Source organism: Salmo salar, chromosome 07, assembly GCF_965601325.2.
Source record: "Salmo salar chromosome 07, fSalSal1, whole genome shotgun sequence".
Taxonomy (NCBI): Eukaryota; Metazoa; Chordata; class Actinopteri; order Salmoniformes; family Salmonidae; genus Salmo; species Salmo salar.
Window position 1 is genome coordinate 60,303,713 of NC_138297.1, and position 16,991 is coordinate 60,320,703.

At 43.5% G+C, this 16,991-nt stretch overlaps 1 protein-coding gene across 4 annotated transcripts; it reads left to right on the top strand.

The window, feature by feature from the left end:
• The first annotated feature begins 267 nt into the window (after positions 1-267).
• Positions 268-16,990, top strand: slc26a5 (solute carrier family 26 member 5). 4 transcript variants are annotated; one of them, XM_014208786.3, is made up of 18 exons: positions 268-389; positions 2,608-2,893; positions 3,389-3,528; positions 7,093-7,203; positions 9,620-9,807; positions 10,187-10,351; positions 10,649-10,884; positions 11,206-11,353; positions 11,686-11,799; positions 12,268-12,345; positions 12,628-12,723; positions 13,234-13,340; positions 13,546-13,615; positions 13,859-13,951; positions 14,172-14,300; positions 14,713-14,928; positions 15,162-15,216; positions 15,364-16,990. In XM_014208786.3, exons 2-18 carry the CDS (start codon positions 2,736-2,738, stop codon positions 15,501-15,503), a joined length of 2,244 nt encoding a protein of 747 aa, XP_014064261.2. In that variant the 5' UTR covers positions 268-389; positions 2,608-2,735; the 3' UTR covers positions 15,504-16,990. The 4 variants fall into 4 exon arrangements, with proteins under 4 accessions (XP_014064261.2, XP_014064263.2, XP_014064262.2 ...); XM_014208788.3 differs by having other exon boundaries at positions 274-389; positions 2,611-2,893; XM_014208787.3 differs by lacking the exon at positions 268-389 and adding an exon at positions 1,340-1,495 and having other exon boundaries at positions 2,611-2,893.
• The last annotated feature ends 1 nt before the right edge of the window (position 16,991 follows it).

Below are 16,991 nucleotides of genomic sequence, written 5' to 3' on the forward strand. Positions count from 1 at the left end.
TACTCACAGCCAACATTTAGATCCATGACCATTTCCTAACCATATGTTTGAATGCAGGACCCACCTGCCACTTTATAAAGTACAGTTTTTAGGCAGTATAGGTGACCTAAGCCTTTGACCAAGTAGCTATAATTTAATGCCAGCAATATAATGTCAAAAAGCAGAACTGAGACATGTAGTGATTAGTGACGTACCCTGCTAAAAAACAAGCAGAACCGAGACACGAGCTTGTAAAAAGCATACAATGGCGCCACCTGTCGGAATATTATTTGAGCACGTTAATAATATTTCATGAATACATTTATTTGACACAAGAAGACCACTCGAGAGCGCCTTTGTATCTGTATGGGGTCCGTAGCCCGTTGAAGTTGACATTTAAAATGGTTAAGGTAAGGGTTAAGGTTCAACACACTCTCACAGCTTATTGTGAAATAGACACAAATGACTTATTCGAAATTCGTCAGAGGCACGATTTTCATCACAACGCATTTCCTGTCTATTACACTGTTTTCTTGACGCATTCGTGTACATTTCAAGAATTCCTATTTGCCGTGGCTAACGTTAGCATGGTTAGGGGTTAAGGTGGTGGTTAATATGCTAGCTAAGTAGTTAAAGGGTTAGGTTTTGGAGTTGGGTTAAGGTTAGGGGAAGGGTTAGCTAACATGCAAAGTAGTTGCAAAGTAGCGAAAATGCAAAAGTTATCCATGAAGAGATTCGAACACACAACCTTTGGTTTGCTAGAGTTTCGCGTTATACGCCCCTGCCTTTCTTTTCTGTATTAAGTAACCTACTGTCTTTATCAGTGATTGAAATGCACTGTATACAAAATCGTGTACTGCACACGAAAACATGTACTTTTTCGTGTGTCTGTCACACATTTCCAATAGGCAATTCGTGTCTATTTCACAATCTGTGAGACTGGGTTGTTAGACTGGGTTGTTAGGGTTTAGGGTAGGAACGTCCCAAGGACACTGGATAGCAATGACCATCAATAGGGCCAGGCCGACCAGACTACCATTCCATGGGAGAATGAGAGCGATCTTCTGTCTTTTTGTAAATGTATCTGCAAGGCAATTGTCAGTGTTTATAACATTCACGGAATTATGTAGTATGATAAACTGAAACAAAACCAATGTATCATTTTTCTTTCTAATTTAGATGAGTATTTTGGAAATGTAGATGCATATACTTCGGAAAAACACCAACCAAAGAACTATAATACGTATATAGATAGCACCAATAACGATAATAAGAAAAGGGGAATACATTTCTATCATCATCCAACTACTGTAGGAAAGAAAATACAAGTCCCATGAGCACTGGTTTAGTGACGTCAGAGTTTACGTGAGTCCCACTCCATCAAGTGATCTTCCTCCGGTCGAGTGTCGACAGTTGTTAAACTGCATTCCCGGTGTTAAACTGTAACCGGAGCCTAGATGCGCGGTCAGTTTCTAAAATTGAATTCGGTCAATCGCGTCAGAGTGAGGTCGGGAAGGTAAGAAATGGTCCTTCATTCGCATCTGTCATGTCCGCTTTTCATTCTGTAGATAGCCATCACTTTTCCGCTACACATTCCTCTGTAACCTGCAATTCAGGTTAAAACATGTGGCTAACGTTAGTTAGCTACCTTTTATTTTGAGGATGTGGTTGTGTTTTGTCAGTGATGACACAAGTCGCTAGGCAGCTAACAAAATCAAGAGGAACAGCCAGTTACTATACACATGTTGTGATAACTTCACGTCTTTATTGTCAGGGTTCCAGAAGTTCAGTTTAACATATTTAATCTCATGTTTAATTTTTGTTTAAATATTCTGATTTTACAGTAAGTAGTCAGTCATAGCCTATACCTTTACGTGAATGCCTATACAGGAGGTTAGCTCTCCAGGAACAACAGTTGGAGAGCCCTGCTTTAGACATTGTTCTGATTTAAGAGTAATGTGATCATGTTTACCATTGCCGCAGAAGTCTATAAAGTATATGATAAGAATATGGATGTCTATTTTTAGTAAGGCTGCTGGAGACCTTTCCTCTAAGTAGCTTCCAACCTGAAAGGTCAATATCCTCTGGTTTGCCATGTTGTGTAGGCCAGGCTACTACAGTCAGCCTGAAGTGTAGTTTGGACTGTTTAGCCCAAATAATAGGCACCTTCCTCTGCATTGATTTTGGAGTGGAAACTTTCTTATGTAGAACACACATGGGGTGTATTCATTAGTGCCAACTGTAGTACAACTATTTGCAACAGAACGTTTTGCCACGAAAACAAGTTTCTTAATGGACAAGTTCAGGAGTTCACTTTCTGTTTCTTCCCCTTCGGTTCCTAGTGAATAAACCCCTGTTTTTCTTTTTCCACATGGAGCAGAAAGTTAATATTAGGTCACAATTTTGCGATATCAGTTCAAAAATATTTGCTTGAAAAGATAGCCCAGATAGCCCCCCTCCCCCCAAAAATTCAGAAACGCATTGTAATCTCCATAAATAGGGCTACTCTATTAATGAAAACTACCAGCCGCATGGTGCTCAACCCTGCTGGAGTTTGGTCAAAATAACGCTTTGCTTCAAAAACATTTGGTCTAAACAGTTACTGACTGTTTTGTCTTCCTCCCTCAGCAGAGCAGCGGGAGGAAGCAGGACGTGTGGAAAAGGAGACAGCGAACCACACACAGAGAGAGAGAAAGAGCCTACTTAAGCTAGGAGCCGCCCCCTTTCTCTGACATGCCCAGTGTCCTGTCTGTGTTATGGAACAACATGTAACGCCCTGCGAGGATGCGCCCCCACCGCTGATGTACCGTGTGGAACGGCCTGTGTTCGATGAGGCCTACCTCCACACACAGCTCCTGCACCCGAGAGAGAGGAGCCCCAAGACCATCAGGCAGAGACTGGCACAGCAGCTCCAGTAAGCATCTACATCGAGTTAGTGTCCACAGACCTGGGTTGTGTTTAATAGTACACACTGTAGCAAAACGTTTTGCAACAGAAAATGGAAAACATTTGTGGTTCTTATTGGACAGGTCCTAAAGAACACGACCCTGTTACAGATCTGAACAGACTGTAGTGTTGTGTTCTTCAATCCTGGTTATTGGGACCCGCAGTGTTGTTCCAGCCCAGTAGACATACCTATCAGTGTTTTGATGACCGGGATTGAAGAACATTGCTGAGTGTGTGACTGGGATGTGGAATTATGCAATACCTTGTTTCAGGAAATTTGTTGCGACTAAAAGCTTATGTGAAGTTAAGATTATTATTTTTTTTTATCTGACAATGTTTGTCTAGTATTACACTAGTAGAAGTACACACCCATTTACTTGCTGCTAGGAAGCTTCACTAATAGATAAGCTGATTAAGCACACATACACAAACACACCTACTCACTCACTCTCTCTCTTCCCAGCTGCTCATCAGAAAGGGCCAAAGCTATTGCTCTGAGCTTCCTGCCCATTTTAACATGGCTGCCGTCCTACCCTGTCAAGGAGTACCTGTTTGGGGACCTGGTCTCAGGCCTCAGCACGGGGGTCATGCAGCTACCTCAAGGTCAGTGGGGTTGGAGTCAGGGGTATACTGCTGCACTTCTCAGAATGGGTTTAGAGTCAGGGGCGGCACTTCTCAGAATGGTGCTCGTTTTAATAAAGTTATATCGAAGCTGAATCATTGTTGATTGTGCTCAATGTTTGTGTTTTTTCCCTTTTTAAAGCGACTAAAACTCAACAACACGTGCCAATAAATAGCCTACCAGTTTGTGCTTTGATTGAAATCAAATACAGGTATGGCTTGTTGTTAACATGTGCTTTAAAATTCACTCACGAAACAGTAGTTACACATCATTCAAGAAGACTCCATATTCCCATGAAATGGATTAACAACGCAGAGATCAAATGTCTGGTTTGGCAGATGCAGCTTGGAATGTCACCTGTAAAACATGACAAATTGTCATTCACGATAGGCTATTACCATCACTGACAATTTTGACGTTAGGAGGATCTAATTTAGTGCTTGAGGGTAATAAAAAAAAAAATACATGTATTTGAGCCAACGTGTAGGTATACACATGTTGCATTTGGAGGATGTATTTTCTTCATATTCTAAAATGATTTTATTCAATGATACATCTGTCAGTATAAACCAGTAAAGAAAAGCGCCACACCACTGGTGAGACCAGCCATGAGCTGAGCCAACAACAAGGCTGCTAGGCCACCATCTTCTGCTTGGAGATAAGGGACGACTGTTGAAGTGGTAATGCCAGATGCTGCCTTTCTGACGAGATTGTTTTATACTAAACAAAAATATAAACACGACATGTAAAGTGTTGGTTCCATGAGCTGAAATAAAAGATCCCAACAATTTTCCATACACACAAAAAGCTTATTTCTCTCAAATGTTGTGCACAAATTTGTTTACATCCCAGTTAGTGAGCATTTTTCCTTTGCCTAGATAATCCATCCAACTGACAGGTGAGGCATATTAAGAAGTTGATTAAACAGCATGATCGTTACACAGATGCACCTTGTGCTGGGGACAAAAGGCCACTATAAAATGTGCAGTTTTGTCACACAACACAATGCCACAGATACCTCAAGTTTTGAGGGAGCGTGCAATTGGCATGCTGACTGAAGGAATGTCCACGAGCTGTTGCCAGATCATTTAACCTCTCTAGGGTAGGGGTCAGTATTTGCACGGCCGGATAAAAAAACGTACCCGATTTAATCTGGTTATTACTACTGCCCAGAAACTAGAATATGCATATAATTGTTTGATTTGGATAGAAAACACCCTAAAGTTTCTAAAACTGTTTGAATGGTGTCTGTGAGTTTAACAGAACTCATATGGCAGGCAAAAACCTGAGAAGATTCCTTACAGGAAGTGCCCTCTCTGACCATTTCTTGGCCTTCTACACTCTCTTTATTGAAAACTGAGGATCTCTGCTGTAACGTGACACTTCCTACGGCTCCCATAGGCTCTCAGAAGGCGGCAGAACGGTGAATGATGACTCTGCAGGCCATGGCTGAAAAACAGTAGCGCATTTGGATAGTGGTCGATCAGAGAACAATGAGACTGGGGGCGCGTGCACGAGCCGACACCATATTTTTATTTTTTCGTCTTTGAACGAAAACAGGGTTTCCCGGTCGGAATATTATCGCTTTTTTACGAGAAAAATCGCATAAAAATTGATTTTAAACAGCGGTTGACATGCTTCGAAGTACGGTAATGGAATATTTAGATTTTTTTTGTCACAAAACGCGTCGGGCGTGTAACCCTTCCGTCACCCTTCGGATAGTGTCTTGAACGCACGAACAAAACAGAGGATATTTGAACATAACTATGGATTATTTTGAACCAAACCAACATTTGTTATTGAAGTAAAAGTCCTGGGAGTGCATTCTGACGAAGAACAGCAAAGGTAATCCAATTTTTCTTATAGTAAATCGGAGTTTGGTGAGGGCCAAACTTGGTGGGTGTCAAAATAGCTAGCCCGTGATGGCGAGCTATCTACTCAGAATATTGCAAAATGTGCTTTTGCCGAAAAACTATTTTAAAATCGGACATAGCGATTGCATAAAGGAGTTCTGTATCTATAATTCTTAAAATAATTGTTATGTTTTTTGTGAACGTTTATCGTGAGTAATTTAGTAAATTCACCGGAAGTTTGCGGTGGGTATGTTAGTTCTGAACGTCACATGCTAATGTAAAAAGCTGGTTTTTGATATAAATATGAACTTGATTGAACAAAACATGCATGTATTGTATAACATAATGTCCTAGGAGTGTCATCTGATGAAGATCATCAAAGGTTAGTGCTGCATTTAGCTGTGGTTTGGGTTTATGTGACATTATATGCTAGCTTGAAAAATGGGTGTCTGATTATTTCTGGCTGGGTACTCTGCTGACATAATCTAATGTTTTGCTTTCGTTGTAAAGCCTTTTTGAAATCGGACAGTGTGGTTAGATTAACGAGAGTCTTGTCTTTAAAATGGTGTAAAATAGTCATATGTTTGAGAAATTGAAGTAATAGCATTTCTAAGGTATTTGAATATCGCGCCACGGGATTCCACTTGCTGTTGAGTAGGTGGGACGATTTCGTCCCACATACCCTAGAGAGGTTAATGTTATTATTTTTACCATAACCCACTTTCAACGTCATTTTAGAGAATTTGGCAATAAGTCCAACCGGCCTCACAACCGCAGACCAGCCCAGGACCTTCACATCCGGATTCTTCTGAGGAGTATTTCTGTCTGGAACAAAGCCCTTTTTGTGGGGAAAAACTCATTTTGATTGACTGGGCCTGGCTCCCCAGTGGGTGGACTGCGCCCTTGCCCAGTCATATGAAATCCATAGATTAGGGCCTAATATATTTATTTCAATTGACTGATTTCTTTATATATGAACTGTAACTCAGCAACATCTTTGAAATTGTTGCATGTTGCGTTTATATTTTCGTTCAGCATATACAGTACCAGTCAAGTTTGGACACACCTACTCATTCTAGGGTTTTTCTTTATTTTTACTATTGTAGAATAATAGTGAAGACATCAAAACTATGAAATAACACAGAATCATGTCGTAACCAAAAAAGTGTTAAACAAATCCAAATATATTTTATATTTGAGATCCTTCAAACTAGCCACCCTTTGCCTTGATGACAGCGTTGCACACTCTTGGCATTCTCTCAACCAGCTTCACCTGGATGCCAAGAGTGTGTCTTCACTATTCTACAATGTAGAAAATAGTAAAAATAAAGCAAAATCCTGGAATTAATAAGTGTCCTAACTTTTGACTGGTACTGTATTTATTATGGATCCCCATTAGTTCCTGCCAAGGCAGCAGCTACTCTTCCTGGGGTCCATCAAAATTAAGGAAGTTGTACAATTTTAAAAACATTTCACAACAAGTCCCTCTTTGTGGCACCTGACCACACGACTGTACAGTAGTCCAGGTGCGACAAAACTAGAACCTGTAGGACCTGCGTTGCTGTTAAGAAGGTAGAGCAGTGCTTTATTATGGACAGACTTCTCCCCATCTTAGCTACTGACGTATCAATGTGTGTATGCACTGGGTAGTAGAACATGATTCCATCTCTTCCCCCTGTCCTCTCTCCCCAGGTCTTGCCTATGCCATGCTGGCTGCCGTGCCTCCTGTGTATGGCCTGTACTCCTCCTTCTACCCCGTCCTGCTCTACACCTTCTTTGGGACCTCTAGACACATATCGATAGGTGAGCAATCCTGACGACGGAGCTCCAACTAGTGCAGAGGAAGTCACTTTACACTCTTGAGCTGTATAATGTGGCTAACCAGGAGCGGAGTCGTGTTCAGTGTTATAAACTGGGTGGTTCGAGCCCTGAATGCTGATTGGCTGACAGTCGTGGTATATCAGACCGTATACCACAGGTTTGACGAAACATTTATTTTTACTGCTCTAATTACGTTGGTAACCAGTTTATGATAGCAATGAGGCACCTCTGGGGTTTGTGATATATGGCCAATATACCAGGGCTACGGGCTGTATACAGGCTGTATACTCCGCGTTGAGTCGTGCCTAAGAACAGCCCTTTACCCGTGGTATATTGACCATATACCACACCCCCTCGGGCCTTATTGCTTAAGTAAATGTTTTGAAACGTGGAGGTACAGATACTACCCGAACGTCTCTAATAAGAACATTGGTTTTTGTTTTCCCTTGCAAACCGGTTTGTTACTTTGTGCTCTACTGAACACTACCCCTGCAGCTTCCCTGTGGTGATGGATGTTACTCCTACTGGGATTTCCAATGAAGTAGTCCTGGTTGTATTCACATAGTTTTCCTGTAGGTCTCTACCCCTGGACAGCCGTGACCTTTTCACTTCTTGGCCAGAGTTTTGTATTCCGGTGGCTGTGCCAAGTACAGACTGACCATTCCAAACCACATCAACAACAGGTGAATTCCAAATAGCACCCTATTTCCTATTTAGTGCTCTACTGTTGGTCAGAGCCCTATGGGGCCCGGGTCAACAGTAATGCACTATGAAGGTAATATGGTGCTATAGGGGACTCAGCCTTCTCATCCACCCAGGGAGCCCAGTCAATCAAGAGTCTGGGTTACCTCTGAGAGATTGATCTGTTCAAGAGTAACAGATAAAGTGGCCAGAATAATAGCTGAACTATTTTTTCATGACACTTCAGGAAATGAGCCAAGTTTTGAAATGGTTTACTTTGGGAATTGATCGGTGTCCTTGTTAAGTTTGGGTGAGGTCAGGTCTCTTGGCATATAGTGACTCCATCTGTTGCACATAGACAGGCTAGATTTATGGGAACATTCAAGGCATTCATTGGCCTTGTCTCCAATTTCAGCCGTCACGTTTGTCTCCTTTTGACAACTCGGTGAGTCAGTGAATCACATAAAACACTTCAACAAGAAAAGAAGAACTAAAACCGTCTTGGAAATAGTTAGCGGCAGCAGTTGTAACAAAATGGCCTCCGCCCAAATTGTGGCCTTAAGGAGGGCAGTTGCTGTAGTAACTTGCGACTGCCTTCTCACTCTGAGGCAGGGATGAAGGAATATTTTGGCACCCGTTCAAGTCTTGGGCAAAAGCCCGTGTCAACATCTCTAGTTGCAAACGTAACGAGCTAACACAAGCAAACCTGACCTGGAAATGAGAACACCTTTTTAACATTCATTTTTACATGGCTTCATACCTCTTTTACCAGACACAGAGACTTGCAGAGGCGCCTGGACTGGGTTCACAGCTGTTTGCACTGGTGTGGCACTGATGTCTCCCCTCTCTATTAAACCATTACTGATAAAGAACCTGGCACCTTGGAGACTGACTGATAACCTCGAGGGGAATGGGGAGTGCTGTGATAATTATTTGACCTAGGGGGAGTGCCAAAGCTACCAAGTCAAACTGTTGTATGAGTCAATGTCATGAAATAATAATATATGCCATTTAACAGACGCTTTTTATCCAACGCGACTTACAGTCGTGTGTGTGGCCCCGGGAATCGAACCCACAATTTTGGCGGTGCATGCTCTACCAATTGAGCCATACAGGATGAGGCAATGGTCAGTCAGACTCAACCCGCTGAAGAGAGAGTAGATCATAGTTCATTTCATTCAATTCATTTATACTTCTATTATTCTGTTTTATTTCAGAGTGATGTCATCATATTCAGTATCAATAATAAGCTGCCAGGTGTTAAGCCCTTTGTCTGTGTCCCTGAACCCTATAACTCCTAAACCCTGTCCCTTAAAAGCCCATACCCCTAAACCATTAACCCCCAGGGGGCCGAGTGTCGGTTGCTTTTCGCTCCTCTCCTGTTCTTCATTGGTCAGTTAAGGTCACTAATTAGTAAGGAACTCCCTGGCTGTCTACTTCTTAATTGGACACATTCTGCATTTACATTTGAGTCATTTAGCAGGCGCGCTTAATTAGGGGTTAAGTGCCTTGCTCAAGAGCACATTGACAGACTTTTCACCTAGTCGGCTCTGTGATTTTGTACCAGCGACATTTTGGTTAGTGTCATAATGCTCTGAACCATTAGGCAGCCTGCTACCACAAATTGAAAGGAAATAGCAAAAACAGCTAACATTCAGCCCTCCAGGAGTTGAGTTTGACACCCCTAATTTTAAGGCTGTGGCTGTGCTCTCTGCAGGCACGTTTGCGGTGATCAGCCTGATGATTGGAGGAGTGGTGGTGAGGGAGGCCCCTGACTCCATGTTCACCATCCAGGCCCTGAATGGTACCTCCACCAACACCACCGTCTTCATTGACACAGAGGCCCGTGATGCCAGGAGGGTCCACGTAGCCGTAGTCCTCACCACCCTGGTGGGAGTCATACAGGTGGGTTACACTCCCCTCTTCCACCTCCCCTCAAATAACCCAGCATCCTCTCTGCTGGCATGAGACCACTGATTATTCCATGTTGCCACTAGCTTCCCCACCACTAGTCAGTCTCTCAATAAGAGGTCAAAGTTTTCATGCTGAAGATAAGGATCATCCCATAACCTTGGGGTTTTTGGTTTCAACAGGTTGCTCAGCGCTCACTGTTTACTCAGCCATAGTGGGATCCACAGGACCGCAACTTAGTTGACCTAATGTCAACATACTTTATCTATGTTGACATTTATTATGCAAGTAAATCGTCATCATCTACTCTCCCCTTGTTTGTCTTTCTCTCTCGCTCTCTCTCTCTCTGTCTCTTTCTTTCCTTTCCCCCCAGCTGGTCCTGGGGTTGTTGCGGTTTGGCTTTGTGGCCATCTACCTCACGGAGCCCCTGGTACGCGGATTCACCACGGCCGCGGCCGTCCACGTCTTCATCTCTCAGCTTAAATACCTGCTGGGCATCCAGACCCCGCGCTTCAGTGGGCCCCTGTCCGCTCTTAATGTGAGTCACTGACGGGGCTTCTCAGGGGCCTCTGCCGCTGGATGGGGGCCCCTGCATGAGGAATGGAGTGGTTAATTTTTAAATGGCAGCAGACAGGAAAGTCATCCACATTATAGGAGTCCGTGGATGTACTCTGCTGTAATAAATGGGTATTAGGCCTAGTTTACAAGCCTGCATGATTTAGTTATAAATCGACAAATGATTAATTCTTGATAAATATAGATTGTGAGTTTTATGTAATGCTCTCGGGGACACGGACACACTCCCAGGTCTCTCACACCCCCTCTCTCCTCCCAGAGTGTTACAGCCGTGTTCAGTGACATCACCAGCACCAACGTGACCACGTTGATTGTGGGCGTGGTCTGCATGGTGGTCCTCTACTGCGTGAAGGACCTCAACGAGCGCTTCAAGAAGAAGCTGCCTGTGCCCATCCCTGGAGAGATCATTGTGGTCATGGTCTCAACGGGGATCTCCTATGGTCTCAGTCTGTCAGAGAACTACCAAGTGGACGTGGTCAGGACAATTCCATCCGGGTAAGAGAAGGACTTTTCATACTACTGGGCCGATCCAAACCAAGCTGTACTGAACTGGCCTTCGACCCAGCCAAACCAAACGGGTTACTGTATGCATCCTACATGGTTACTAGAACCTGAAAAGCACATTGTGAGAACCCAATATCCAAGCCAGTACGGTTCAGGTCAGCTCTATAGTGGGAAAAGGTATCGGTGGCATATTATGGTCCAAAAAGTGTTTAGTGAGTCAAAATGCACAAGTAACAGCATCAGAAGACATGTACTGTACAAACAGTAGTTACTATTCAGTCAACTTTTCAGACAATATTTATTTGTTTCCAGGCTGCTTCCACCTGCAATCCCAGACTTCTCTCTGTTGCCCAACTTGGTAACGGATTCTATCGCCATAGCGGTGGTGGGCTTCTCCATGGGAATCTCTCTGGCCAAGATCTTTGCTCTGAAACACGGCTACAGTGTGGATGGTAACCAGGTCAGTTTCTCCACAGTACTGTAGCCATTATAGCCTTGGAGAGTGGAGATGTCAAAGAACGTCATAGCATTTCCCCCACTAATGGTTAAGGTTAGGATTGGGGGGGGAAGCTGATCCCAGATCTGTACCTATGGGATACTTTACCCCAGGGTCTAACCCGTTGGCTCTGTGTTTCCCTGTAGGGGCTGATCCTAGATCTGTACCTATGGGATACTTTACCCCAGAGTCTAACCCGTTGGCTCTGTGTTGCCCTGTAGGAGCTGATCCTAGATCTGTACCTATGGGATACTTTACCCCAGAGTGTAACCCGTTGGCTCTGTGTTGCCCTGTAGGAGCTGATTGCCCTGGGTCTGTGTAACTTTGTCAGCTCCTTCTTCCACACCTTCGCCATCACCTGTTCCATGTCCCGCAGTCTGGTGCAGGAGAGCACTGGGGGCAATACGCAGGTAACACACACATACATAGATGCATGGTCACTTTAATAACTCTACCTACATGTACATATTACCTTGACTAACCGGTGCCCCCGCACATTGACTCTGTACCGTTACCCCTGTATATAGCCTCGCTATTGTTATTTTACTGCTGCTCTTTAATTGTTACTTTTAAGGGCTTGTAAGTAAGCATTTCTCTGTAAAGTCTACACCTACTGTATTCGGCACATGTGACAAATAAAATTAGATTTGATACAGTGACACACACACCCATCCTGTTTGCTGGGCCCACACTGAGTGTATGGCCATTAACATGACACAGTTGTCCTTTCATTACATGTGTCACCTCATAACGGGAGCTAAATTGGCGCCGTGAAGCCATAAAGATTAGATCAACCACAGACGCTTCTGTGCAGACTCAAGGAAGGCTAAATGATAGGTGTGTTAACGTACCTTATCTCTCTGTGTGTGTCTTTGCAGATTGCGGGTCTGTTGGCGTCTATGGTGGTGTTGCTGGTGGTGGTGGCCATTGGTTTTGTCTTCCAGCCTCTGCCACAGGTGGGTGTCACTGTTACCGACCAACTCCACCCACAGCAGGTGTTCTATGAGACGGCTAAGGAAGAATGAGGAAGGGAAACAGTCCTGTCAGAGGCACTAGCTTTATTTAATATATCCCTTGCAAAATGTCAACCAATTAAAAAGTCACATTGATGTTGGAATTTGAATCGCTATTACAGTAGCCTATATAATAAATATTTGCATTGAAATGTCCAATCTTATTGTTTTGAATGGTAATTCACCCCAACTCAACCCTGGTTTACCCCCCCCCTGTCCTTTCAGACCGCGCTGGCTGCCATCATCATGGTTAACCTGCTGGGGATGTTTAAACAATTCAGGGACATCCCTGCCCTGTGGAGGACCAGCAAGATCGAGTTGGTGAGTCTGGACTGCAACACAACTCCTTCTGATTACATCTGACCCAGGGTCATTTCAGGAAGTACACTGAAATTCCAATTATCTTAAATGCTTTTCGATGTAGAAAACTTGGAATTTGGTTTACTTTCTGAATTGACTAAAATGTAAACAATTTAAATGATCTGACCGCACCATGACCACATCGCACCAGAATCGGACAGATTCCTCCAGTACATGTCATGTCATGCTATGGTAGCCTGGTCCCAGATCAGTTTGCTATGGTAGCCTGGTCCCAGATCAGTTTGCTATGGTAGCCTGGTCCCAGATCAGTTTGCTATGGTAGCCTGGTCCCAGATCAGTTTGCTATGGTAGCCTGGTCCCAGATCAGTTTGCGCTGTCTTACCAAATGATCATATATGGTCATTGCATGACAGTGACTGTAGGAGTTGGATACACAGCACAAAGAGATCTGGAACGAGGCTTATACTGTGGATCTGTAACCATTGTTGCTTTGGTCTGTATGTCTTCCAGGCTATCTGGCTGGTAGCCTTTGTGGCCTCTGTGCTGTTGGGCCTTGATCTTGGACTTCTGGTGGCCTTAGGATTTGCCATCCTGAGTGTCATCTACAGAACACAGAGGTACTAAACCATCCTACTACTTCTGAAATATATTCAAGTTTAGTATTTAATATCCCCTTCACGATCACTGGTAACCATTTCATATCATTTGGAAAAAAGTTAGATTTTTGGGTTGAGTCATTTCAGTTTTAATCTGTTCAATGGAAATGTATGAAATAACGGTCATAAAACGTTTCAATATCTCTTGCCCCCTTCTTCTCCACAGCCCAAAGAGTGTGATCCTGGGACAGGTCCTGGACACAGGCCTGTACTGTGACGTGGATGAATATGAAAAAGTAATATTGTGTCATTTTGTGATAATGAGCAACTCTATATGGTCTTAGTTGCAGGCACTAAAAAGCTAGGTCTCATTAAAGTATTAAACAATTGCCTAGCGATAGTTTGGCACAACAAAATTGTAATGGTGGACAAGGTTTTTATAAATGAACTTTTTAGTGCCTGTAACTACCCTTGGATATAATGAGAAAGTACATGGTGTTGGATGAGGAGTGAGACCTGTGATTCTGCCTCTGTTCCAGGCAGCTGAATGCACAGGGATTAAGATTTTCCACTCAAACTCTTCAATCTACTTTGCAAACAGTGACCTTTATTTGAACGCCCTCAAAGAGAAGGTAATCTCAGCTGCCGTGTGTGTTTCTGTGTGTGGAATATGCAGAGTTGCATAAGTTTTAATTTTTGTCCGACTATGTTACGGGTTAAGCACTTTAGGCCTAGCAAACTAGTCCATCTCTCCTGTAGACTGTAGCTACACTACAGTTCAGTGAGGGATCCTTGCATTGGAAAAAACCAGCTTGGCCCATCCTGTCTCGTCATATTTAAACATGTGTACAGACAGGAGTGGACCCCGTACATCTCCAGGCTATACGGAAAGCCCGAAAAAGAAAACTCAAGAAGGAGAGCGCAGAGAGGGAGAGCCAAAACCACAAGTCACCACGAAAAATGAGTGCTGTCGTCAAACTGGTGAGCCCATTCAATATGGGATTTTTCTACTCTGTCACTCACAATATCGCTTTGGTTTACTTCCCCTGCTTCTTGTTGAAACACGCCACATATTGACACTGTAACCAGAACACCAGACAGACGGGCAGAATTGAAGGCCTTCATGTAGTCATTTTCTAAGAGGATTTTGCTGTTAGCGTTGTTGTGGTTGGTTTGAAGCCAAAAGAGGTGTGATTGCCTGGTACAATTTTGGTCTCCTTCATTCTACTGTGTGATTGGCTAACACTATTGGTCTCCTTCATTCTACTGTGTGATTGGCTAACACTATTGGTCTCGTTCATTCTACTGTGTGATTGGCAGACAAGATATTGGTTTCCTTCATTCTCCTTTATGATTGGCTGATACAATTTCGGTCGTCTTGTGATTGGGCCAGGATGTGGAGCTGGGCGTCACTCACAAAGTGGTGGCAGGGGGCAGCTCCCAGAACCACTTGGAGGTGCAGGGGAACGGGCAGGTGGCCGAGAGCCACACAGAGTCAGACTCTGAGGAGACCCGGTTCCTAGAGCCCCTCTGTCCTATCCACACCCTCATTCTGGACTGGACCCCCGTCAACTTCATCGATTCTGTGGGAGCCAAAGCAATCAAGTTGGTAAGGGACCTTATCTCGACTCGCAGAACACTGGGGTCTGTTCAGAAGTGTAACATTACAGAACAGATATGCCTTTCTGTCATGTAGAATTGGGTGTAATGTCAGCTTTGTTCATGACATTTCTATTGTAATGTTGGGCCCTTCTGAACAGGACTCTGGTGTTACTGCTGATCGCCTCTTAAGTTTCCAACTTCCTCATTTCGTGGTGTTCTCATGAGTTTTTCTCTCTGCAGGTGATCAAGGAGTATGCAGCTGTGGATGTGTGTGTCTTCATCGCCGGCTGCAGCAGTGAGTTATAACATACTGGTCTAGATTACTATTAAATAACCTGAGGGTAGCTGAACTAGAGGTTGTTTAAGACACTAGCCTGAGCAACCATAACACTAGTCAGTCAGATGCAGGCCTACCTGCCAGCTGTGTGTTGTTTCCTAACAGGAACTCTGCTGGCTGAACTCCGCACCCTGCAGTTTTTCACCGGGGTCGCGACCCCAGAAATGGTCTTCCCCACCATCCATGACGCCGTATTGCACTGTCGGCGCCGGACTGCCCCGCCCACCATCCCTGCCATCCAATGACATTGTCCGACGGGGGACATCAAGGGGGAGGGGCCACATGCATCTAAGGCTGCTCTAAAGCTGTGTTCACATTGGCAGTGGGACTCAAATCCTTTATTTTCGTAATATATATAATAATATATATAAATCAAATCTGTTCTTTTTTTTCCTGCAGTCTGAACAGCAAATGGATTAGGATATTTCTAGCCACATTTCAAACCATCTTCATAGGTGGTTTGAAGTCAGATACAAATCTGATTCCTGGCCATCTGACGTGTTTGAACGGTGAAATCTGATTTATTTGCCCTGAAGGTGTTTTTAGACTGTTATTTGGCATCTCTTGATGCTTGCTAGCTACTCTGACAAGAACGTGGTAGCTAACTAGCTTGTTAATTGTTTAAAATTACTTTGATTTTGAACTTTCAAAGCAACTGGGAAACGTCCATGGCAGGAGTCGTCACCTTAGCCTGCTACATAACTTCTGAGTGATGGAAAGCACAAACACCACCACCAATCAGCCTACACCACTGCACACACACCTGTTGTTACTATGACAACTAGCACAGCCATGTCAGCAAATGACTGCTGTCTGAACACAAACTAATCTGATTTGGTAACTTGATGTTTGGACAGTCAGTATTCCAAAATGGATTTAAAAAACCCTGATTTGAGCATTAAGGCCTGCAGTGTGTACAAGGCTTAGGTGACCCAGGGGAGTTGGGGCTGGAGACAGTCCGAACGCCCATCTCCAAGTGCAACTTTTTGTTTTAAGCAGAGATAAATATTTTTAATAAAGATGGGTTTGGTTTTATTGTTAACATTCCTACGGGCTGCTGCGTGCAGTACTCTTGGTGTTTTATGGTAAGAGCAAGCAATTTATGAATTTACTGTCTTGGAAATGGTTTCAAGCACTTGTGTTCTTCACAGCATTGTCTCTGTGTAGAAGAGAAATAGCAACATTCAGGTTTTTAGGTCACATTTTGTTGAGTGCCGAGGGTCTTTTCAGAGCATCCCCATTAGTGGTTACATTTGAGATCCAGGAGAGCAACACTGAATAGGCCCACCACTGTAGCTCTGGCATGTTGAATACATGTTACTTTTACTGTAATGTTTTTCTCAAAGATTGGCCTCTTGTTACCCCTTTCCTGCTGAATATCTAAGAAATGCATCTTTACACAAATCTACAACAAACTAATCAGGTAGGCTGTCAGGATGGCCACTTCACAGCTGTTACTAATACTATTCTTTCAAGTGTCTTTCAATCAGTGATATGCAGTTGAATTTACTATATGAATAACCAGTCACTACAGCGGCTGAACACTGCGTTTGGTCCGATCCAAGTCACTCATCTAGTGCTGTATGTTGTGTTGGTACAAAGCTATGAATTTGTACATTTGAAGTTAAATATTTTTGTGATAGCAATATACCATTCAAATAGATGGTTTAAATGTATTGTACATATCTTACAGCTTGACTTTTACATCAATAAACAATGCAGTTTTATAGTAC

What these genes read in the sequence shown, in the direction of transcription:
- slc26a5 (XM_014208786.3), top strand. Translation starts at nt 2,736, where the DNA reads ATGGAACAACATGTAACGCCCTGCGAGGATGCGCCCCCACCGCTGATG. An exon ending in GGTCATGCAGCTACCTCAAG is followed by an intron (nt 3,529 to 7,092) that starts GTCAGTGGGGTT and finishes CTCTCTCCCCAG; the next exon opens with GTCTTGCCTATGCCATGCTG. An exon ending in GTCAGGACAATTCCATCCGG is followed by an intron (nt 10,885 to 11,205) that starts GTAAGAGAAGGA and finishes ATTTGTTTCCAG; the next exon opens with GCTGCTTCCACCTGCAATCC.